Below are 26,642 nucleotides of genomic sequence, written 5' to 3'. Positions count from 1 at the left end.
GGGTAGTTTTCCAAATCAAGTCTAGATCCCTTGCACGTTTGCTGTTACTGCACTTACGAGTGCGTGGGGAGAGGCCTTCAGGCCCAAACTGTGATCTTCTTCACCTTTGAGATCTGATGACTCCACGATGAGTCCAGTTTCATCTTGGCCCAGTTGCCAATTGCCATTGGGTATTAAGTGCTAAGGGGGGGGTAGGGCATCTTTCTTCCCTGACTCCTTTCCCCTCCCCCACCCCGTTTTCACTTCGAGCCGGTACCTTCAGTAAAGCCTCGGCCGGCCCCGGTGTTAATTACGCTGCTCCAGTGACACCACGTGGTCACTCAGGGCCATTGCCCTTCTGTTAGTTCGGATCGCGGTGCTGAGTTTTCGGGCGTGTCGGTAACTTTAGAACAGCCTCATCCTGCCTCGGTGTCTCCGCCGCACTCCATGGACCCCCGGCATGCCTCCGTCGACACTCAGGGCACCAGGGAGACCCTCTCTGCAACCGCCCCTCCACCACTCCAGCTCCGGCCAGCGGGGTTCCGGGTACAGCGCAGCCGCTCAGCTCCCTCCGCCGATGCCCCCAAGTTGGCGCACGGCCGCAGCCTCATCCACACGGCGCCCTCTTCCTCCGTACGCAGCAGCGCCGCCTCCACATGCCGCGGGAGCCGCGTTAGGGTCGCAGCCTCCACCCCATCCAGGGACCCCTTCTTACCCCGTCACACCTCTGTTCCAGCGCGGCCGCGTCCGGGGGGATCGCCGGTCCGGTCCCAGCTCAGCCGCAGAAGTCAGTCCCGGCCGCCATTTTGTTTTCGGGGACAGGACGGGCGCGGCTCGACAACGGGGGCCGCTTTCGCCAGGTGCTCCTCTCCGGAGCCTCCCAGGGGCCCACGGGTCACAAGGACTATTAAAACGACGTCTCCGGCTCGGTCAGGCCACTCTAACTACGGGCGGATGACGGAGGGGTCCAGACCACTCTCAGAGTGTGACCGCCATCTTGACGCCCGAAGCCACGCCCCCGAGATTGGTCTTGTTAGTCGCTGTACTTTACCTGTTTGCAGAACTTGTTTTTCTTCTCATAGGATAACATTGCAAAACTCAGAAATTGCAGTGTCCACTTTTTAAAGTGAAAATAATTCATATTTAAAAACATACTTACATGAACAATTTTTCACTGATGCCTAAACATATATAAAGATACTTGATATTTTTATAAATTGGTGTGCCTCTCCTTGAGTCGCGTGTGCCATTTATTGACTATTGTGCATATTTGTAGTTATCTTGTACTCCTCTGTTAAGCTTAAGGCTGCTCGACCACACTACCCCTAAAATAGAGCACTTTGGGATTGCATAGCAAGTCCTGTCCACTCACGGGGTAACCCCTGGACTCTTTATACGGTATTCACTTACCACATAAGGGGGGCCAACTTCCTACAACAACGTTTCCCCATCACTCAGATCCAATACTTCTCTTGAATTATTCAAAACAGAGATGAAAACTCTACTCTTCCAACAATTCCTCCTCAACAGCCCTGTTAACTTCTCCTGTTAGCTTATTCTCATGGTAAATCCAAGCTAGGAAACATTGGTACATGCTATTAATTATTACCCAACATGTGCATGAGTGTAGATAAGAATGTAATCCGATTCTGCTGCTGTGTTTCTTTGCCCATAGAACGGACTTGCCTCACCACTGACTGACACTTGCCAGTTTCGCAATCCCTCATCCAAAACCATTTCTCTGTATCCTGCTCCGAATTGTACACTACCCTTCTTATTTACCCACACTTTACATATAGAATTAATTTGCCTCTATTTTTGATATCTTAATCTGTAATCAGTTATGATTCACACCTCCAGCCACTCCAATGTATACTGTACACATTGCTGCAGCATATACTTTTGTGTATACAACACAATTCTGTTATGTAAACTTTGCACTTTGTAAAGTGCCCTGATACCATTTCGGGGGTCTAGTCCATGCTATATTAAAACCCTAAATAAGTAAAATGTACAGCACCCTGGTACATACCCATGCATTTCCTGTAGACTGGGTAGAATTAATTTATTTGTTTTATCTTTAGGTGGAGACGCAGCTGAGGATGAAGAGGTGGATGTTACCAGTGTGGATCCAATTGCTGCTTTTTGCAGCAGGTGAAAGAGATAAGACTTTTGTTAAGAAACATATTCAACTTAAACTCAGTTCACCTGTAGATCTGTAATACTTCCCAGCTCTGAGAAACACACCTCCCACAAAGTAAGTAGGTGCACCCCTGCCCACCTTTTGAGAAGCACACCTGACCCATTTTAGTCTTTCCCATCTTTGAGAAGCACACTTACACCATGGCAGTCCGCACCACCTTTGAGAAGCACACCTGCTCCATGGTAATCCTTCCCAGCCCTGAGAAGCAGACTTGTCTACCGTAGCTCTTCTTTGCTCCAAGAAGTACACCCAGAGAATTGTAGTCCTTTCTAGCAAGAAAAAGCTCAAATAACATTTCAACTTTACCCACAGTAGGTTTATCCCTTTTTAAAATTAGCTCTGAGAAGCATCCCGAAACCGTGATATCTGACCCATTCTCAAAAGCACATTCACGCCATGGGAACCTTTTTAAGCTTTGAGAAGCAAGTTAACTCCATGGTGTTTCTTCCCAGCTCTGAGAAGCTCACTGGTCCATGGTCACCTTTCCAAGCTCTGAGGAGCACATCTTCCCACATAGGTACCCGGACCGCAGTAACCATTTGAAACTCCCCAGCCTTAGAAGTACACCCTAACTTAGTAAACCTATCCAGCTAGGAGGAGCAGTCTCATCCCCTGTTAACCTTACAGATTCTGAGCTGCTTACCTGCCCTTTGATAGTTCTAGCAGGTTCTAAGAACCGCACTGATTATATAGAAAATTGGTGGAGCTTCTAGACCCAGAACCTTCCCATGGTGGCTATTTCCAGGCCCCAAAACAAACCAATTGCTTGGTAGCCAAGCTCCTCTCTCAGCTCATCCACCTACACAGCTCGTAGAAGACCCTGCCACATGTAACCATGGTTTCCTTTCTCTGAAATCCACATCTGGGTCTTGGTAACCATGCATTGCTCTAAGAATCGCACCCAGGCCTTCGTCTGCCTGTCTGGCCTTAGGAAGCTGCCTCTCAGTATCACTTCCTAGCCTCTATTACACACCTGCCCATTAGTAATCCTATCCAGATCAGGGAAATATATCCAGCCCTTGGTAACCTTATCCAGCCTTGAGAAACGCACTTTCCCTTTGCTAACCATGCCAAGCTATGAGAACCAGCCCGCATTTGTTTACTGTGTCTATCTGCTAGAAGCACACTTGTCCATCCTATTATTAATTTTACCCAGCTTATCTGTCCATTGGGAGTCCCTCTTTGCTCATCCAGTTCTTGGTAGTCGCATGCAGTGCCTAAAACCACAACGGTCTCTTGGTAATGACTCAGATCTTGGTATACGTGACTCCCAGTAATGCAAAACACCTGCAAAACACCTACACCCTTCCATAGTAACCAGGTGCAGAACATATCTTTTAGGGTGATTAGTATGTGAAGATCCAGAAATCAGATCTCTTAAAAGTTTGGTTTGCCCATGGTAACTATCTGTTCAAATGAGGATTCATGTAAAGGTCCTTGTAGTTGCTCAGAAAGCAGTTGAGTAGAAAGGTCTGCTGTTGCTCTAGCTTCATGTTATTAAAATTGCTTCTTGGACATCAGATCAGCAGTAGGCTTATTTCAGAGGCCTGGCTGTAGAATTCCTGAGAGCTTAGAGAAGACAGTTTTTTCAATTTCCTCCTTCAAGACACACTTGTTTAAGGAGAACTACTTTTTGACTCGTACCCTCTTCGCTAAAATGGTCTATTGGGCCATTTACCCATGCACCATGAAACAGCCCTTATAACTGGCTATTGGCACAGAAATACTCTTCATGGCTTAGAAAAACTGTTCTTCTCTGCCTGACCCTTGCATGGGGTTCTGCAGTATGTTTTCTGAAATTTACATATGATGGGTCCTCTGACAAGATTCATAGATTGCCTGCAAGACTTTTGACTTTTAGTTGACTAATGTGAAGCGAGGACTTTACCCATTTATTTTTGCGTATATTGCAGTGACGAGGAGCTGGAGGACCTAAGGTCCTTGCTCTACCTACCTATCGCACCTGAGGTAGAGGATCCGGAGGAGAACCCCTATGGGCCACTGCCCGAGGCTGGTCAGGTGCCTGTCGGAGAGGAGGAAGTGGCCCCTGATAAGAAGAGGCCAGTCTCAGTTGATGGTTCGGAGCTGCCCAAAAAGAAGCCGAAGACCACTACTATTGAGCTAGATGGAGTGCCTAATGATGGTAAGTGCCTTACACTTCCCTAAGATTTGCTTTGCCATGTAGGCTTAACAGCTGTTGCTTTGTATTGCTAAATTGCTGCAGAGTGAACATTGTTGTGCATAAGGGAAGCATGCACTTATGTAACGAGTTCTGTACTGTGAACACATTCAGAACTTGCCTTACTGCTGACTCGTTTGTACCTCTTTTCTGTGTGAAAGCATAGTGTACACTGCTGTTGTTCATGTTGTAATTATTGTTTTTTGCGGCTCCCACTTGTGCTGTACCTATTTTGTGGATCTGAAGTCTTTGTTGCTGCTGTCTGTGTTCACCTGGTTCATTTTATGTGAAGAAAGCTTCACCTGCTTCTGACTGCTACCTCTGAATGTATGTGAGAAGCTTGCCCTGCTGTAGCCTATGATGTAATAGTTGTATTTGTGAAACTATTCTAGTCACATGCTATGCGTCACCGTTCATCTAATAGTTGGATTTGGAAAAATATCTTGTTTACATGTCCACATTTTTTTGGGCTTGATCATAATGTCATCAGAAGTCTGCAACACCTCTCCCCTCCATACTATAGACTATATTTATATTGTTTTTTCCACTGTCGAGTTCAGAACCATGCATATTGATAAGCCATATGAGTTGCTCTTTTCCTTGATTAAAGACCGTCACTACCTCAACAAGTGTGGCTTTTGAAGTCCGGAACATGGTGAATTTTGTATGGAGCAATTAGGACAGGGTACAGTCTAAAATTAATTTGGTGGTCACTGAGCATTTTTTAATGAATTGCTGGGATTTATAATCTTTAGAGCTCCATTATACCAATTGTTGGGGATGAATTTAGACAAGGTGTCTCCAACTGGACGATCACGAGCTACCAGTAGCTCACAAACACCTTCAGAGTAGTTCCTAGCCTTGAGTTCATTTTTAAAGAAGCACCAGATCAATAAGTAACTGTTACATTTTTCCTTTTAAAGTTAATGGAAGTCTGTGTTTATTTGACATTATCTTCAACCTAAAGATAGCAGGGCCTGATAATGAGCAGTGCTTTCAGCTTTTTGACCCAGGGCGGGGCATAGAGGTGAAGCACTGTGTTATTTAATTCTTAAATAACAGTCCTTGTCAATTTTTTATATTGGAGGGTGAGAACAAAAATGTTTGTGCATGCTTTTTAAATAGAAGAAAAATAAAATAAAGAGCTCACTTAATCATTAAGTGAACTCTTTGTTTGAATTTTCTCTCATTTTGAAGTGTGACATTTACAAATAGCAGTCATCTTACTCACAGTGGCCACTATACACTGTGCCATATATACAACTGAAAATGCAATACTTTTTTTTACATGAGAGAAATGTAAAGTGAAGGGTAATGTTCCTTATTATGAGCATCTTACATTTTTGCATACTGTTTTGTCTGCACTTTAAATTTGTCCCATTAAAAGAAAAAAAAATGGTTGTATGTTTGTGTTATCCAGTATTGGATCTTTCCTAAATTCAGATGCTTGAATCATCCCCGTCGTCGAAGTGGGAGTCCCACGGTACATAAATAGCAATAATTAACAAATAATTTTGTTTTGCCATAGGCTATAATGGAGCCAGCAATTGCTCACATAGCCTATCCATGTCCTTTTGTGAAAGGACCCAAACCTGCCTGCTGTCCAATCAGGCACCATCACCATCTAGAATCTTCTCCAGAGAAGCTCCCTTCCTCAGATTTTCTACCGCATGTCGTGTGAAGGGAGTCTCCCTGAGCTCTGCTCAGTTTTTCTTCTACTTCAGAACTTTTTCTCTCAAAAGAGTTGAAAATATGTCGGATTCTTCTAGAAAAGGCCTTTTCCGCCCTTGCAAGACCTGTGGAAAGAAAAGGCTCCATGTGGATGACCCACATAAAGACTGTTTGTATTGTCTCTACCCACAACACCAGGTTAAGGACTGCAAGATATGTCGCACCTTCTCCACAAAGACCCTCAGAGACCGTGAGGGCAGGCTCCTGACATGGTTACAGGCCAAATCCTGTACTTCAGGTGAGGAGAGTGGGTCAGAGAGGCCACACAAAAGGTCCAGATCTGAAAACCTGGGCCACACAGAAAAATCCAGGAAGAGGCAGAAATCACATCATGGGAAGGGCTTACAGACTTCAGTCTCCTCTGAGCCTTCCTCTCCTCTTCAGAAGAAGGAGTCCTACCGTGTCTTTCCTTCTTCAGAGCCTTCCACTTCTGGAAAAGTGACTCTAAAAATCAGATCGACGACAGCACCGTCGACCACCGTGACGACGACGGTACCAACAACTACGGTCTCCACTACATCGTCGACGAGACCGTCGTCACCGTCGACTACTTTAACATCGACGGTAAGGGATCCTATCCCCTCTTTCAAAACCCCATCGACGACAAAAACATCATCGTTTACAACACTTCTGACGACTGCCCCGTCGACTATAACGTCAACGACGCCATTGTCATCGGCGGTTTCGCCATCGATGGAGGCGCCGTCAAAGAAGTCATCCTCGACGAAGACACTACCGTCAACGACGCTACCGTCAACGAGACCATCGTTGGCGAGACCACCGTCGACGAGACCACCACCGTCAACGAGACCACCGTCGACGAGACCATGGAAAAATCTGTACCGTCCACGGCTACATCAACTTTTACTCCATCAACAGCACTGGTGCCTATTAGACAGATAGAGGCCACTCCTGCCTCTTCCAGGTCTCCAGATCTCCGAGCCATGGTCAGGATCACATCACTACCCACACCGGACATTTATCCAATAGACACATCTCCAAACAAAGTGTCGACTTTAGTACCCAGTCATCTTCTTGACTGGGAGGAATCTGACGAAGATCCATTCGGAGATGCACACAGCCCCTCGCAGCTCCATGTCAAGTACCAAGATGAGGATGACGAGGATGAGTATGACCAATACCAACCATACTACTCTCATCAGGAACAATATTACCAACCACGAGAGCCTCAACACAGAGATTCTGTACAGATGCCTTCCTCCTTAATCCAGGATTTACAATCTATGCTACAGGATTATAGGAGAAGGTTCCCACTGGCAGCGGAAAATCAACCACCAGCGCCAGTTTCTCCGGTGACACCAGTCAGTGTCCCTCCTCCTCCAGCTACTCCAAGATTGACATCCCACTCAGTGTTAGCTGCACCCCCTAGAGATGAAGGTTCCACTCCAGGGGAAGAGGAAGGAGAAATTTCCACTCCACAACATCCTACTGAGGAATGGGATGATTACTTGGCCCCCACTCCTTCTCCACCACCTCCCCGCCCCTCTGATTCTCCACCCGAGGACATAGGTGGTTTCCATAATCTTATGGACAGAGCTGCGGTACGCTTCCAACATCAGTCTCCCAGTCGGAATGTTTCCTACCTGATTTTAAGGAGCAATCACGGAAGTCGGTACGGTCCATTCCGATTTATTGATTTCATATGGAGCGAAGATTATGTGAAACCCGGCTACGGTTCCTCCAGTTCCGCAAAAACTGGACAAGAAATACAAGGCAACCCAAGATTCTCCGGCATGCCTTACTGGCCACCCAAAGCCTGACTCAGTGATCTCACAGGCTGCTCAAAGGTGCTCCAAAAACCCATTGATGCCTATCTCTACTCCTCCAGACAAGGAAGGACGGAGATTGGACAATATAGGCAAAAGATTCTCCTCCATGTCAGCAATCACTGTCAGGGCAGCAAATTCTTTGGCAATTCTAGGTCGATATGACCGCCAAATGTGGTCCGACATGCAACCTTTCCTGGACCTCATCCCTGAAAGTAAACAAGCAGAGGCACGGAAGATCCTCCAAGAGGGTGAGCGTACGTCGGAAGAAATTATCGACCTGCGCGCTTGACATAGCCTCTACTGGTTTTCGTCAACTAGCGGGTGCCGCGGTCTTACGACGGCAAGGTTGGCTCAAGGCCACATCTTTTAGGCCAGAAGTGCAGTCCCAAATCCTAGACATGCCCTACGATGGTGAATCTCTATTTGGCAAACATGTAGATGATGCGCTTCAAGCCATCAAGAGTGACACGGACACTGCCAAGTCCCTGGGTACCCTGCAGTATCAGAAACAGCCCTTTCGGGGGCTAGAGGAAGAGGTTTCACCTCATTTCGAGGTTCCTTCCACAGGCAATACCAGCAATCCCAGTACAGGCCTTCATACCACCAACAGTACAGGCAATCATCGACTGCTTCCTATACCAGACAAGGAGGTAAACGAAGACAGGGTTCGCAATCCAGAGATCAACCCAGAAAACAATGATCTTCTACAGGCACCGGCTGTGCTCCCCCAATGCCCACGACATCAGCAAATAGGAGCAAATATTTCCAACTTCATCCAAGAGTGGAAAAAAATAACATCAGACAGATGGGTGCTGGATATAGTGACAAGAGGTCATACCCTGCAATTCACACAAAAGCCACAGCTTCATCCACCAACATCAGACAGATCGCTCCATCTTTGTCTGCTTCAAGCGGAAGTATTCAGCCTTCTTGCCAAAGTAGCTATAAAGGCAGTTCCTGTGCAACAACGGGGTCTCGGATTCTACTCCCGGTTGATCCTCATAAGAAAGAAGTCAGGAGAGTGGCGTCCTATACTAGACCTCCGGAAACTCAACACGTTCCTTCGGAAACAATCTTTCCGGATGATCACACTGTCAGATATCTTGCACCTCCTGAATCCTGGAGATTTTATGACAACTCTAGATCTCCAGGACGCCTACTTCCACATACCAATACACCGAAAACATTGCAAATATCTCTGCTTTACAGTAGCCGGTGCCCATTATCAGTTCAGAGTCCTACCATTTGGTCTCAGATCAGCTCCAAGAATCTTCACGAAATGCCTTGCCCCGGTCGCAGCCTTCCTCAGAAGCAAGGGTTTCCAGGTGTTCCCATACCTGGACGACTGGCTCATAAAAGCTCCGTGAACCTACAGAAGTCAGTCGTGCTTCCCGCATGCAGGAGAGTTTTCCTAGGAGCAGAATTAGACACTATCCAAAACAAGGCATATCTCACCCTAGCAAGGCAGCAGAAGCTGACCCACTTAGCTGTCACAATCTCCGCAAAAAAGTTTGTTTCAGTACGACTGTTCAGATCGCTCCTGGGCATGATTTCCTCAGCCATAGTCCTAGTACAGCTAGCAAGACTTAAAATGAGGCCGCTGCAAGAAGAACTGCAACTTCAATGGACCCAGTCGCAAGGATCCTTTGACGACTTGATAACTATCACACCAAAAATTCGGCAGGCGTTAGAATGGTGGTCTCACACCAACCACCTCTCCCAAGGTCTTACTTTTCTAGCACCAATAACAGACTTTGTCATCACCACGGACGCCTCCTTGGAAGGATGGGGAGGCCACTTACAGGACATGCGCATTCAAGGCAGATGGTCCAAGCTCCAAAAAGAGATGCACATAAACCTGTTAGAGCTGAAGGTGATTCATCTCACGCTCAAAGCTTTTCTGCCATGCATCGCAGGATCATCAGTGTTAGTCAGAACGGACAACACAACAAGTATGTTTTACATCAATAAGCAGGGAGGAACAAGATCCCTATCCCTCTCAAGAGAAGCTCAGTCTCTTTGGAACTGGCTCACACTGAACAACATCTGCCTCAGGGCGGAGCACCTGGCTGGGGTCAACAACGCTCTAGCGGACTGTCTCAGCAGGACGGACGACAACTCCCACGAGTGGGAACTCAACCAGACCATACTCGAGGGCATCTTCCAACAATGGGGTCGGCCGATCCTAGACTTGTTTGCCACCAATCTGAACGCCAAATGCCAGTTTTACGCCAGTCGATATCCACTCCCAGGGTCGTGAGGAAATGCTCTTTTGATGAGATGTCCGGGATCTTTGCATACGCTTTTCCCCCCATTCCACTGATTCCCAGGCTCCTCAGGAAAATGAAGGCCGAATGCTGCAGGATTATTCTCATAGCCCCCAAGTGGCCCAGGCAGTACTGGTACACAGAGCTCCTACTCCGGTCAGTAGCCAATCCAGTCCGCCTGCCTTGTAACCACAATCTTCTAACGAAGAATCAGGGTCTCATCCTACATCCCGACCCAACTTCGCTACAATTGCATGCTTGGCTCCTGAGTACAGAGAGTTTCACGATATGAACATTGATCAAGAATGTAGACTTATATTAACTAAGGCACGAGCAGAGAGCACGAACAAGACATACAAACTCAAGTGGAAGAGATTCTGTGTTTGGTGCTCTCAGAACAATTTTCACCCATTTCAAATTAACCCTGAGCAAATTCTTTCTTACCTGCTCTCTCTCTCCAAAGCTGGTCTTTCCCATGCATCAGTCAAGATTCACCTAGCAGCTATAGCCTCTTACAGGCGATCGGCTGACAGGCCATCTATCGGCTCATCCAGAGTCATCAAACAGTTTATGAAAGGGCTTTTCCGCACTTTTCTTCCGGTGCGATTACCTCCACCAGAGTGGCATCTTAATATTGTCCTTTCCCAACTCATGAAAGCTCCTTTTGAGCCCATTCATAGGGCGGAGCTCAAGTACATCACTTGGAAAGTGTCAACCTTGCTCGCTCTCACCTCTACCAGGAGAGTCAGTGATATACAGGCGATCACTACTAAAGAACCCTTTTTTAGTTTTCTCTGAAGACTTCGTTATGCTCCGAACCAATCCCAAATACATCCCCAAGATTCCATCTTCGTTCCACCTCAATGAACCAGTTATTCTACGAACCTTTTTTCCAAACCCTACTACGATCGCAGAGAAAACTCTACACTCTTTGGACATCAAACGATGCCTAAAATTTTATCTTCAAAGTACCAAACACATCAGAAAATCAGACCAACTCCTAGTATCTTATTCTCTTGGACGACAGGGAACAGGAGTAACCAAGGCCACTATAGCCCGATGGATTTCTTCGACAATCCAGTTTTGTCGCACCAAGGCAGGAAGACCGTTGACTAGGTGCCCGAGAGCCCACTCCATAAGAGCAGTCTCCACATCGGCTGCTTTGTTTCAAGGTATTGCCCTTGATAAAATATGCCAGGCTGTGACATGGAAAACTATGCACTCCTTTACGCAGCACTATTGTTTGGAGTCATCACAAAGAACCGACTCTCTAGTAGGACAAGCTGTTCTACGCCATCTCTTTCATTAAGGTGAGACCTTTCCTTAGTTATAGACAAATGGTTTGAAGTGCAAATAACCATGTTTTCTATTATGCTTCCATATGAATATGTAATGTGTATGTATGTATTTATATATATATATATATATATATATATATATATATATATGTATATATATATATATATATATATGTTCGATGGCATGTGTAGCTGCAGATACACATGCTCTGCACATCCCGCCATCTAGTGTTGGGCTCGGAGTGTTACAAGTTGTTTTCTTCGAAGAAGTCTTTTCGAGTCACGAGATCGAGGGACTCCTCCCATTTCGGCTCCATTGCGCATGGGCGTAGACTCCATCTTAGATTGTTTTTTTTCCGCCATCGGGTTCGGACGTGTTCCTTTTCGCTCCGTGTTTCGGGTCGGAAAGTTAGTTAGAATCTCGGAAAAATCGTCGGTATTGTTTGCGTTCGGTATCGGGTTAGTTACAACAGATCGACACCGACTTTTGAAGAGCTCCGGTGGCCCTTCGGGGTTTTTTCGATCCCCCGTCGGGGCCTGGTCAGCCCGGCCACGTGTCTCTTCAAGGCTGATGGAACGGACCCCATTCCGCTTCTGCCCAAAATGTCACAACAAGTATCCGTATACAGATCAGCATCTGGTCTGTAACTTGTGTTTGTCTCCAGAGCACAAGGAAGATACTTGTGAAGCCTGTCGAGCGTTTCGGTCGAGGAAGACATTAAGAGACCGAAGAGCGAGAAGACTGCAGATGGCGTCGGCGCCGACCGGACAAGGGCGTTTCGAGGAGGAAGAAGAAACCTTCTCCATTCAGGAGTCGGACTCAGACGAGCTTGATCCCAAAGAAACGCCGAAAACCGTGAGTAAGACGTCGAAACATAAAACTCACGAGAAGACCACAAAAGCCCAGGGGACGCCACCGCCAACAGGCCATGGCTTAACCCGAAAAATAGGTGACCGATCATCGGCACCGATAAAGGGCACGCTTGTGTCGAAGTCATCCGACTCCGGTCGAGATACCGGCACACAGCAATCTCGGGCCCGAGACAGCGGCTCAGAGCAAGTTCGGCACCGAGATACCACGACACCGAAAATAAAGAAGGTTTCGTCGAAACCCAAAAAGACGACCAAAAGGGTTTCGATTCCGAAACATCCAGCCTCGGAACCGAAAACAGGTTCCTACACAGAGGAACAGGGGTTGTCCTCCCAAATGCAAGGACATAAGTTTGGACAAGAACTTGAATCAATGGAGCCAGACTACACTCAAAGGAGGCTCCTCATTCAAAAGGACACAGGGAAGATAAGCACTCTTCCCCCAATCAAAATGAAAAGAAGACTTGCCTTTCAAGAAAAGGACAAGCAGCCACAGGCAAAGGTGGCAAGACAAACAACTCTGCCACCATCTCCACCACCATCAATGCACACATCACGGTAGCCACTCCACCACTGATGCAATCCCCGACTCATACTGCAATGAGTCAAGATGATCCCGACGCATGGGACCTTTATGATGCTCCGGTATCAGATAACAGCCCAGACTGTTACCCTGCGAGACCGTCGCCACCTGAAGACAGTACATCCTACACGCAGGTGGTCTCAAGAGCAGCTGCTTTTCATAACGTCACCTTGCATGCAGAACCGATTGAGGATGACTTTTTGTTTAATACACTATCCTCCACTCATAGCCAATACCAAAGCTTACCTATGCTCCCTGGAATGCTAAAACACTCCAAACAAGTATTTCAGGATCCTGTGAAAGGCAGGGCAATAACTCCAAGGGTGGAGAAAAAGTACAAGCCACCGCCAACAGACCCTGTTTATATTACGCAGCAATTAACACCAGATTCTGTGGTTGTTGGGGCAGCTCGCAAGATAGCAAACTCTCACACCTCGGGAGACGCTCCACCTCCAGACAAGGAGAGTCGCAAATTCACCGCTGCGGGGAAAAGGGTTGCAGCACAAGCAGCAAACCAATGGCGCGTTGCCAACCCACAAGCACTTCTGGCAAGATACAATAGAGCTCATTGGGACGAAATGCAGCATTTCATAGAACACTTACCCAAAGAGTTCCAGAAAAGGGCACAACAAGTGGTGGAGGAAGTACAAAGTATCTCAAATAATCAGATACGGTCAGCAATGGATGCAGCAGATACAGCTGCAAGGACAGTAAATACTGCAGTAACAATAAGGAGACACGCATGGTTGCGTACGTCAGTATTCAAGCCGGAAATACAACAAGCCGTGCTGAATATGCCTTTTAATGAACAGCAGTTGTTTGGCCCGGAGGTGGACACTGCTATTGAGAAACTTAAAAAAGACACTGATACGGCAAAAGCCATGGGCGCACTCTACTCCCCACAGAGCAGAGGCACATTTCGCAAGACACAATTTAAGGGGGGGTTTCGAGGTCAACCTACAGAAGCCACAACCTCACAAGCAAGGCCCACTTATCAAAGCCAATATCAGCGGGGAAGTTTTCGGGGGCAATATAGAGGGGGACAATTCCAAAAGAATAGAGGTAAGTTCCAAAGCCCCAAAACTCCTCAAAACAAGCAGTGGCTTCCAAGTCACACATCCCCAACACATAACACCTGTGGGGGGGAGACTAAGCAATTTTTACAAACATTGGGAGGAGATAACAACAGACACTTGGGTACTGGGAATTATCCAGCATGGTTATTGCATAGAATTTCTCAAATTCCCTCCAAACGTCCCACCGAAAACACACAATATGTCAAAACAACACATGGATCTTCTAGGACTAGAGGTCCAGGCATTGCTACAGAAAGGAGCAATATAATTAGTACCAATACAACAGAAAGGAACAGGAGTTTACTCTCTGTACTTTCTCATACCCAAAAAGGACAAAACACTAAGACCTATATTAGATCTAAGAACATTAAATACCTACATCAAATCAGACCACTTTCACATGGTGAGATTACAAGACGTAATCCCACTGCTCAAACAACAAGACTACATGACAACACTAGACCTAAAGGATGCATATTTCCATATACCAATACATCCTTCACACAGAAAGTACCTAAGATTTGTATTCCAAATGGTACACTACCAATTCAAAGTGTTGCCATTCAGAATAACTACTGCGCCAAGAGTCTTTACAAAATGCCTGGCAGTAGTAGCTGCGCATATCAGAAGGCAGCAAATATATGTGTTCCCGTACCTAGACGATTGGTTAATCAAAACCAACACACTAGAACGGTGTTCACAACACACAAAGTACGTCATAGAAACCCTACAAAAACTAGGTTTCTCAATCAACTACACAAAGTCACACCTTCAGCCGTGTCAAACACAGCAATACTTAGGGGCAACAATCGACACAGCAAGAGCGATTGCCACGCCAAGTCCACAAAGAGTGCAAAGCATTTCACAATGTAATACAGGTCATATATCCAAACCAAAGGATACAAGTCAAAATAGTCATGAAACTACTAGGCATGATTTCCTCATGCATAGCCATTGTCCCAAACGCAAGATTGCACATGCGGCCCTTACAACAGTGCCTAGCATGACAATGGTCACAGGCACAGGATCAACTTATAGATCTGGTGTTGATAGACCGCCAAACATACACCTCGCTTCAATGGTGGAACAATATAAATTTAAACCAAGGGCGGCCTTTTCAAGACCCAGTGCCTCAATTCGTAATAACTACAGATGCCTCCATGATAGGGTGGGGAGCACACCTCAATCAACACAGCATTCAGGGACAATGGAACACTCAGCAAAAACAGTTTCACATAAATCACCTAGAACTATTGGCAGTATTTCTAGCGTTAAAAGCTTTTCAACCAATAATAAGCCACAAACACATTCTTGTCGAAACAGACAACATGACAACGATGTATTACCTAAACAAACAGGGAGGGACACACTCAACACAGTTGTGTCTCCTGACACAGAAAATATGGCATTGGGCGATACACAACCACATTCGCCTATTAGCACAGTTTATTCTAGGAATTCAGAATCAATTAGCAGACAATCTCTCTCGGGATCACTAACAAATCCACGAATGGGAGATTCACCCCCAAGTACTACAGACATACTTCCAAAATTGGGGGACACCACAAATAGACCTATTTGCAACAAAAGAAAACGCAAAATGCCAAAGCTTCGCATCCAGGTACCCACAAGATCAGTCTCTGGGCAATGCATTATGGATGAGTTGGTCAGGGATATTTGCATACGCTTTTCCCCCTCTCCCACTCCTTCCATATCTAGTAAACAAGTTGAGTCAAAACAAACTCAAACTCATACTCATAGCACCAACTTGGGCAAGACAACCTTGGTACACAACACTACTAGACCTCTCAGTAGTACCTCATGTCAAACTACCAAACAGACCAGATCTATTAACTCAACACAATCAACAAATCAGACACCCCAATCCAGCATCGCTGAATCTAGCAATTTGGCTCCTGAGGTCTTAGAGTTCGGACACTTAGACCTTACACAAGAATGTATGGAAGTCATAAAACAAGCTAGGAAACCAACCACTAGACATTGCTATGCAAATAAGTGGAAAAGGTTTGTTTATTATTGCCATAATAATCACATTCAACCTTTACATGCATCTGCTAAAGACATCGTAAGCTACTTGCTACATTTGCAAAAGTCAAAAATAGCTTTTTCATCCATTAAGATATATCTTACCGCAATTTCAGCTTACCTGCAAATTACCCACTCAACTTCATTGTTTAGGATACCAGTCATTAAAGCATTTATGGAAGGCCTAAAAAGAATTATACCACCAAGAACACCACCAGTCCCTTCATGGAACCTCAACATTGTCTTAACACGACTCATGGGGCCACCTTTTGAGCCCATGCACTCATGTGAAATGCAATATTTAACTTGGAAAGTTGCATTTCTAATTGCTATCACATCTCTAAGAAGAGTAAGTGAAATCCAAGCATTTACCATACAAGAACCATTTATTCAAATACACAAGCATAAAGTATTTCTTCGAACAAATCCAAAATTCTTACCAAAAGTCATATCACCGTTCCACTTGAATCAAACAGTAGAACTACCAGTGTTCTTCCCACAACCAGATTCTGTAGCTGAGAGAGCACTACATACGTTAGACATCAAAAGAGCGTTAATGTACTACATTGACAGAACCAAACAAATTCGGAAAACAAAACAATTATTTGTAGCTTTCCAAAAACCTCATTCAGGAAATCCAATTTCCAAACAAGGCATTGCTAGATGGATAGTTAAATGCATTCAAACCTGTTATCTCAAAGCAAAGAGACAGCTGCCTATTACACCAAAGGCACACTCAACTAGAAAGAAGGGTGCTACCATGGCCTTTTTAGGAAACATTCCAATGACTGAGATATGTAAGGCAGCCACATGGTCTACGCCTCATACATTTACCAAGCACTATTGCGTGGATGTGTTAACAGCACAACAAGCCACAGTAGGCCAGGCAGTACTAAGAACTTTGTTTCAAACAACTTCAACTCCTACAGGCTGAACCTTCGCTTTTGGGGAGATAACTGCTTACTAGTCTATGCAAAGCATGTGTATCTGCAGCTACACATGCCATCGAACGGAAAATGTCACTTACCCAGTGTACATCTGTTCGTGGCATGAGACGCTGCAGATTCACATGCGCCCACCCACCTCCCCGGGAGCCTGTAGTCGTTTTGAAGTTGATTTTGAACATTTGTAAATATATCACCTTAAACTACATTATGTATGTACATGTTTACTCCATTGCATGGGCACTATTACTGTAATACACAACTCCTACCTCACCCTCTGCGGGGAAAACAATCTAAGATGGAGTCGACGCCCATGCGCAATGGAGCCGAAATGGGAGGAGTCCCTCGATCTCGTGACTCGAAAAGACTTCTTCGAAGAAAACAACTTGTAACACTGCAAGCCCAACACTAGATGGCGGGATGTGCAGAGCATGTGAATCTGCAGCGTCTCATTCGTATATATATATATATATGTATGTATGTATATATATATGTATATATATATTTATATCGGCATTTACAGCATAAATTTCAGTATATGTGTACATGTACTTAAAAGTGTCTATGTTCCTTCGAAGCTCAAGAGGGGAAATGTATGAGTTAACTATTTATATTGGAGATAGAGGGTCTTCATGCTCGCACCCTCCATCCACGTTGGATACAATGTTTATCAACCATACTGCTGTCAATTCAGATTCAAGCATGTGAATTTATGAAAGATCCAATACTGGATAAGAAAACAAGTTACTTACCTGTAACTACAGTTATCCAGTATTGGTATCTTTCATAAATTCACATGCGACCCACCCTCCTCCCCTTTGATGCTCGCATTTCCTCTCAGGTTATAATTTTTCACTCTCGTGCTGGAAAATCTGAGGAAGGGAGCTTCTCTGGAGAAGGTTCTAGAGGGTGCTGGTGCCTGATTGGACAGCAGGCAGGTTTGGGTCCTTTCACAAAAGGACATGGATAGGCTATGTGAGCAATTGCTGGCTCCATTATAGCCTATGGCAAAAAACAATTATTTGTTAATTATTGCTATTTATGTACCGTGGGACTCCCACTTCGACGACGGGGATGATTCAAGCATGTGAATTTATGAAAGATACCAATACTGGATAACTGTAGTTACAGGTAAGTAACTTGTTTTCTTATACATTATATCAGTGTCACATATGGTGAAAGGTATGCAGTGTACCACAAATACATACGACGCAGGCTTTCATTCACCCATACACACATATCCCATTCATACCACACTTTCATACATCCCCACAGCTCAGACTCTTAGTGACACACATGGCAGCCCCTTCCTTGTGCCCATAGTCACAGTATTTTGCTCACACCACATTATCTGGCTGTATGGACTACAGGCTTAAAGTCAATAAAGCTGAGCTTTGGGGGCATGGGAGGTGGGGGTGGGGGGTTGGGTCTAGTACCAATGCACAAGTTGCTCGGCCTTCAGTTGCTCACAATGATTTTCACTAATCAGAAGTTACTCTCACTACAGAAAAGATTGGAGACGTCTGATTTAGACTCCAAAACTGACGACAACTATATTAGAGGAGAGATCCTTTTTTTTAGGTTGAACACACAAGTGCTCTGGCCTGTTGTAATATATCTTTGGGCCGCTTTACCACTCCCACTGCGCACCCATCGCTATCAATCATTCATGGGCTTGCCTTTCAAAAATCCTTTATCCCTTATCATTGGTAATGACTGCCATTGCGCTTTGAATCGGCTCGCTTATGTCAACTATTTTACTTTTTTATTTTCAATATACGTGGTAAGAAAAGTCCAGTTAGGAATTTACAATGCTAGTAGCTCTTACTCGAGCAAAGTGAGACCCGTTGCATTGCAAATGCTTGTTTCAAATTGCTATTCTCCTTGCTCGTAGGGTGAGACTTTAGAGCCCAACTTTTAATCTGAAATAAAGTACCCAGCATCCTAGGAAGCGGGAACAGATGGAAAATCGTATTTGTTATTGGTAGGTGGCTCCAACAACGTCACGTATCAGGAGAAAAGGACAGCAGTCAAGGAAGTTCCAAGTACCAGCGGATTTCCCAGCATGACTCCTAATTGTAATGCCAGGCCCCAAAGCACTGCGCAGTGCATTACATTGTTAGTGCCACTAGGATTGTCTGACAATGGAGGTCAAAAGTATGCAGAAGGGACACTTTCTCTTGGTAGTATTATTTTGGTCCATTTGCACTAGAAATATTTTTTGTTGTTGAAATCTGCAAATTATTTGGCAAATTTGATAGCAAGTGCGGTAAATCGGTAACTATGCTGTAAAAGCTAGAGCCACAGAATTACATTAATGCACTGGCCATTACCTTTGTTTTATTAACAATCCTTTCCTGAAAGATAAACAAAACTTGAACATTATAATTCAATTAGTGCATTTTGTTATCTGCACTTTGCAGAGAACTGATTCAACTGTCTTTTCTTTCTATAGGCAAAATGGTTGTGTTGTTTTAATAATGGAAAGTGTTTTCCCCACGTCCTACAGTCTTTAACTGCATAATTGGGTATAGTTTTCTTCTTTTTACTGTTGAAAAATAGAGTACTGTAGTATTTCACTTCCTATTTTCAATAAACATGTCTCCGAACAAATAACTCATAACATCGCAATATAAAAAAATACATATTGGGTAACGTGTGATATGTTACTGTATTCTCATCTCACTGTTCTGGTGACCGGTGCAAAACTGCCAAGTCTTCATGGTTTATGTTGTCAGCTAAATCCCTTGGGATGGATGTATTGGATATTAATACATAGTTACGTGTTGTATATCAAATATGTATCTCTAAGCATAGACATACACACACAAGTTCAAGTTTGTGTAGTGTACTTACTAGACATTTGTGCCAAGGATTATCACCAAACTTTGTTTTCCCATTTTCTTTTAGGGCCATAAGGCCTCTGTAAGAAAGAAAAAAAAATCACATACATGAGGACAGTTGGGCACATATGTATTAAATCAACAACTAGCAAATGTAGGAAGCAGGATAGTTATGTAGTGCAGCTAAAAGGGTTACACTATGCAGATCGTCCAGACGACCCTTATTGATTTACAAGGGCTTTCTTCAGTAATTCCAAGTGCTCTATTTCTGTGGTTGGGTGGTCGAGTAGATAAGGCTAATCAAAGGGGAGTGTTAGTGTAGGAAAATTTGCAGATGTCCTCCCACTTTTTGCCCCCTTTAGAACTACTAGATGCTGCTTTTCGACTGCTAAACAGACCTCCGTGCCAGTGCCCTTTCCTTTGAAACAACGTATGTTTGTTTCACAATTGGTACAGGACTATAGCACCAAGTCCCTAGTAAATGGTGCCCATGGTACCTCGGTCATTGGTACCAAAGAGGGTTCCTAGGGGCTGCAGCATATCTTATGCCACTCTAAGAGACCCACACACGAATTGCACACAGCATGCCATCCCAGACTGTGTCATGATGCACACCATGAGCGAAAACACAACATGGCATATTCATTGTGTGCCATGCCAAAGTCACTGCATGTATTATATGTAAGTCACTCCTAAAGCAGGCCTTAAGAGCCCTAAGGTAGGGTGTATTATAATACGTGTGAGGGCCTGTCTGCATGAGCAAATATGCCCATGTGATGTCTAATTCTCAGTTTTGGAGGCCCGCAAGTGCTCCAGGTGTCAAGAACCTCCCAGTGCCGCCCAAGCTGACCTGTTGGTGCTGCCTGAAACCTTGCCCCATACTCACCTTATGCCCTGGAGATTGGTCCCTTAAGGCGCTATGAAATGCCTGAATGCAGTACATGTTTTTCTCCCACATGATAATATTGGGCTCCAGACGCTAAAAAGCACCTGGCCGCCCAGTGCTGCCCGAGGTGACCTGTTGGTGGTGCCTTGGACCTCGCCCCATACTTTCCTTAAGACCAGAAGTTTTGTCCCATAAGTCACTGTATTACACCTGTATTCAGTATTTGTTTTTCCTCCGTAGGATAACATTGCTACCTCTGGAAAAAAAAAATGTTGACTTTTGAGAACTAAAAGTTTTCCTCTTCCAAAACATACTTACCTGATTGTATTGATTCTGGTGCCTAAATATATATATATATATATATATATATATATATATATAAAAATACTTGCTATTTTTGTAAATTGATGTGGGTTTCCTTATTGAGCCGTGCATTTCATTTATTGACTGTGTGCTTATGGTAAATGTCTTACACTCCTCTCTGATAAGCCTAATGTTGCTTGACCACACTTCCCCTTACAAGAACATCCTTGGATTGCTAGAGAAAGCCCCTTTACACTAATAAAGGATCCCCTGGACTTTTTGCACAGTATACCTCATTTTGTTATACTATCTGAAGAGCCAGCTTGATCACTACGAGTTGCATAGCTACATAATGGCTTCACTGAAACCTATGGTGTTTTGGTGTTAAACACCTCATATGACTAAACCCTCGCAGATTAGTGCTGGATTTATGAATACATGCACCCAGAAGGGTATCTTAGAGGTACCCCCCGAAACCTAATAGTCCTCTAGTGTGCTGGCGGACTAGTATTGACCAGCCGGCCACCACAGACAAGTTTCTGACCCCCCTGGAGGTGACCGCCCCGCCCTCAGAGGTCAGAAACGATGCCTGCTCTGGCAGGAGGTGTTATCACCTCCTCCAGCAGGATGGCTAGTAAATCTGTATACCAATGCCAGGGACTTCAAAGTCCTTGCCACCTTTGATATGTGACCCCAGCTTCTCCCAGATGTGAGAGAGGCAAACGTCAGTCCTCAGGCCCATCTGACACAAGGACAGCTGGAACAGGAGGGATGTCACATTTACAGTCTGAGCACACCCCTAAGGTGGACAGCCTGAAGTGAACACGAAAAGGAGAATTCCACCAGCTTGTGGAATTAGGCACTCTGGGACTGGGTGATACCCACTCCCCAAAGGAACTGGTCATTTAGGGGGAGTAGTGACTCAAGGGTAGGTAGCCTATTGGCTACTACCCTTCACTCCTCTTAGTGCCCCTAAATGGAGTATTTAGGAGCCCCCCTGACACCAGGATATCAGATTATTGGGAACTGAAAAAGGATGGATGAGGACCGAAGAGAGTGGAAACTGAAGACCTGTGTAGGAATCTGGCGCTTTATGTAGTATACCAAAAAAGAGGTATGTTGTGTAAAGAGTACAGGTATCCCTTACAAGTGGACAGGGGCTTGCTTTAGTAATCCCAAGGTGCGGGGTTTGTGTGGTTAATCAGCCTTAAGCTTATCAGAGAGGAGTGTTGGTTGCACACACACTCATAAGGAGATCCACACCAATATAGAAAAATACGTATTTTTATATATATACTTTGAAACCAAGAACTTCATGAACAGGTAAGTACTTTTTCACAATTGCCTTTTTACTGTTTTATCACAGTTAACCAACAGTGCGTTTTTATAAGTCATGTTTTCCTATGGTAGAAAGAACATTCACTCCATTTGTTTACTTGTGATGCATTTCTGTGGGACCCCTTTCGGTCAAGAGGTGGTAGAGGAACAAGGACCACAGTTCCACCAGCAGATCGGTCATATCTGCCCTAGTGAGTCTGGGTACAGAAGTGCTGGACAGGTTGGCAGCCTTGTGTGCTATGCAGTAAAAAGGAAGGGGGCACCTGTAAATAAGTTGCCAAAGGGGATCTTGGGGACAAGTCAAGGAGCTCCGAACTGGGGGGCTTGGGTCATAAGGGTCCTAGGAGCACAGGGGGAGCAGCCTGTTTTCCTAGGCCGGGGGGGCTCAGGTGCAGAGTGGTTGTCAGCTGGCTTGTGTGTCAAGGCACTCACTATTGTCGGTTGGGACCTGCAAGGGGGAACAAAAGCAGGGCTGCTGGGCCACTCTCAAAGCTGGCCTCTGCAGGTCTGATGTCCCTGGTCGGCTGGTCATTGGTGAAGTGGTTGGAGTCCGTACTAGACTTTCAGCAAGCTTTGGTTGCAGCAAGGATCTGGCACCTCAGGTATTGGTTATGACAGGCTCATGGTGGTCCTGGTGTCACGTAGGCTCTCATTATTCTAATGAGACTACTGGATTTTGAGCGGCAGAATCGCCTGCGGTGTGGGAGACTGAGTCTGACCCACTATAGGTGACACCTGTCACCCCAATCCGGGTTTTGCTCTGGCTTACTAGCAGTGCCTAATCTCTACCCCAGGGCAAAGATGATTGGGCAGCCAGGCACATGACATAATTGATTTCCCAGGGAAACCGTGGTCACTCAGGTCTCCTCAGTCTCTCTCTGTTACATTAGTCTCACATACACAATGACAAACAGAGGCAGTATCTATTTCAATAAGATTTTAATGAAGCAACTGCATCTTAGATAGCAAAACATTTGGTGCAATAACCAGGACGATACAACATAAGATTAAAAGGAGAGTAAAGCATCAAAATAACGCTGCCATATTGTCACTAGAGTCAATAGACTAATTCCTACCTAGGCTATTTATAGAGCACAGCGTGTTAAGCTCTAGTTCTGCCCTTCAGGTTCACCTGGGAAGACCTCATCCACCATACCTGAGCAAAAGGCCTGAAGTCTGCATAAGCAGCTGTAGCGAAGCGTTCAGCCATCAGCATACAGTCGTGGTTTTGTGGCTGGAATCTCCCTCTAAAGTGTAAGGGACAGGGAAGTGTTTTTATAATAAAACAGCTGATGTTCTGAGAAAATGTCCCTACGTAAGGATGTGTGTTTTTCTGTGAATATCAGAGACAAAACTTGTACCACGTTCACCGGCAACCTATCTTACTGCAGCCTTGAAAGAAGCACAGAGTGAGCAAGAATGTCTTGTTTGAGAACGTAGTGCTGGCCGAGGCAAAAACAGCTAGATATAGAGAAACAAAACAAGACAGCAAAAGTGGCTATTGTAAGAATGATAAAATGAAGCTGAATAAAATATATATATAGGTTAAAGTGCCCAGTGGCAGGCCTAGTATGCTAAAATAACGTGCATGGAGCTATAACTAAAATGGCTACACAAAACTCTAAAGCAGGAGACAGGCTGGTAGGGCATTGCCAAGTCAATTTGTGTCGTCCTTCTTCTCTCAGGGAGTTTCAACTATGCAGTCCTTTTTCTTGTGAGGTCACCAGGAATCTGACGACGTAGGTTCAGGGGAGCCCTTAAATTCTGGATTTAGGAGCTATAACTAAATTGGCTACACAATACCCTACCCTTGTCGGTGGAAGGTGGTTCAAAGCCTAAATATACATAAAAGCTACTAAAACTCAACCTAAGATATATGTAAAAATGTTGATAATGACCAGTTAAAAAGACACATGAGCATATATAAAGGACAATTTAAAATGTTAACATATGGCTTAAAAAGGGACCGAATTTCAAGAGTCAGAGTCATTTTGAAAGTTGCCAATTGAATCCAGGACTATGGAGGACAGGAAATCTTCCACTTCGGCAGGTGTTAAAATTGGAAAGGCATCCCTGGGAAGGATCAAGGAGCAGTCGTGTTCCATACCCTGAGCCTCAGCCAAAGCAACATCGTTCCGGGAGGGCCCAATAATGAGGTAAGAGTTGCATCCTCCAAGAAGGGCAAGTTGTAGGGGGCTTCCTGTAGCAAACGCACCCTCAACACGCATGTCCGGTAATGAACCTTCAGCGAGAACATCAACAGCTCAGCGTCCAATGAAAGCAAGCGCTGCGTAGAAAGACAAACTTCCAGTGCATGTTCGAAAGAGCACCAAGGGCACCGAAACACGGGCTGCACACAATGCAAAACCGGTCTTATTGACAGAGACCAGCCACACTCCTGCAGGGATGTTGCTCCAAAGTGCTGTATCGTGCATTCACGACACATCTGTGCTGATGGGAGTACTCTAATTTCTGCTTGTTGTGGCGGGACAGCCATTGTGTATGAAAAGTAGCAACATCAAAATGACAACTATTATAGCCAAAGTTATTGGAAATCCTCCGAATATACTGGAGAATATTGAGTGGATGGCTGATGGTATCAAGCCGAATATGGAGCAGAAGGTGTGAACGAAACCAGAACCAACAGCCTTAAAGAAAGGTGCGATTCTACTAGTACTGGACGCCTTAAATATTCGTCCCACGAGTGCACCAAAGTGTCTTGGAAAGTTGGTACTTAAAAGGGACTGTATCTCTGCTGACGACCTTGCCACCTGAAGTGCCTAGGTCTTGCGTTCAGATGTGTGTGCTACATGTTTTTCAAACATTAAAGCTTTGAGTCTGCTCAACTTGTCAAAATTCACATTAGAAGTAGCAATATGGGGCCAAATGTCAGCTACCTCTTTTAGTCTAGTGGGAGGAAAAAGTACATTCCCGCAGCATGTAACAATCTTAAAGACCGAAGCAACAAACTATTCCGGCTCGCATCCCACAACAGTCTTCACCATTGAGGAGAATATAGCTGCCGTTTGAAAGCACCTGGAACTTAGGTCTAATCAGGGGGACTGGAACACCCTTCAGATAACAAGCCAAGTTTGCTGTAGACGCCCCATGCTAGGACAGCTGTTTACAATCAATCGAATGGCTGACAGAAGTCTTGCATTCACTACCGCTAAGAAAGACTTCTTTCATGCCACTGAGACATTTGTACGAGAAGGGCAGCTCCCACACCTCATGGATGTAACTATCTCCCAGCCTTACATATCTGCCTACCGGAATGTGTTTTAAACAGGACGTGAATTGTTGTGTGGAAATAGGCAGATTAATGACCCCGTGTATTAACCACTCAGCAGATGGTATCTCAGCCACAGTAGAAGGCAACTTTTCTAACTTTTCGATGTTCAGCATGACATAAGTCACTTCTTTTTTAGCCATGAGTTGTTGTTGTCGCATTAAATTAAAGGTAGAAAATATTTCCCTTGCACTGACGTGTTGCTAGGGAACGCAACCTGCCTACAGTGTTTGAAGTAACCCAACTGCATAATGGACCTTAATTGACTGTCCTTTGTGTAAGGAAGACATATCTGTTTGTATGATGTCTATAGCAGAAGAGACAATGTTATTTAAGGTATATATCCGGTTGGTCAGGGTATTAATCCCATTATCTAAAACACCTAATGCCTTCTGTAAGTTTTCTTGGTCTATTTGCCTTAACCGGGCAGCGACTTCCTGCTGGGAAAGCTTCCAAATTTCATTATAAGCTTCATATAAGAAGCGCTTTCTGCGTTGTTTTCTGGGGCCTAACAGGAAGTCCTGCAAGTCGTGGTATTAGACAGGAGACTGAGGTGTTCTCTAACTGCATCTAGGGAGGAACTCTTTAACCATTGCTGGCATAGTTTCCCTACACTGTGTGTTGTTTCTATACCCGTGTGTTCGGACGATATAGAGCGAGGGTCGGGACTACTAGTTCTAAACCCCCGTGGAGTTTATAAAACGTTTATGACGACTATTGGTATCTATTGGCCACACTAACCACCTGCCAGGACGTGACAGTGAAACATTAAACGTGCCATTCTGGACCCAGTCATCGAGCTGATCTTCAGTTGCATTTATATATTTTTGCCATTTATAAAATTTTGCAGGGGCAGGAATACTGGGCATGTTCAATTACTTAATCTTTGCTAAGCCTAAACAACTTGTCTGCTGTACAGTTTCATTTAAAAATATCATTTGAACAGGTATCAAAATATAAATAAAGCTTCCTTCCCCAGTATTTGACCGGTGTCTAGTTCCCCACACACTTTTTAAG

General features: G+C 44.8%; 1 protein-coding gene across 8 annotated transcripts in view; it reads left to right on the top strand.

Moving 5' to 3' along the window:
• The window catches only part of RBBP5 (RB binding protein 5, histone lysine methyltransferase complex subunit), a 570,252-nt gene that overhangs the window by 265,412 nt on the left and 278,198 nt on the right, over positions 1–26,642 (top strand). For 5 of the 8 annotated variants that reach the window (XM_069238534.1, XM_069238530.1, XM_069238526.1 and 2 more), the window contains exons 11-12: positions 2,064–2,133; positions 4,093–4,325. In XM_069238534.1, coding sequence (XP_069094635.1) covers positions 2,064–2,133; positions 4,093–4,325 — 303 coding nt within the window. The remainder of the gene's footprint in view (positions 1–2,063; positions 2,134–4,092; positions 4,326–26,642) is intronic. The other 3 variants (XM_069238527.1, XM_069238533.1, XM_069238529.1) reach the window with 1 other exon arrangement.

Source organism: Pleurodeles waltl, chromosome 6, assembly GCF_031143425.1.
Source record: "Pleurodeles waltl isolate 20211129_DDA chromosome 6, aPleWal1.hap1.20221129, whole genome shotgun sequence".
NCBI lineage: Eukaryota > Metazoa > Chordata > Amphibia > Caudata > Salamandridae > Pleurodeles > Pleurodeles waltl.
This window is presented reverse-complemented; position numbering and strand designations above follow the sequence as displayed.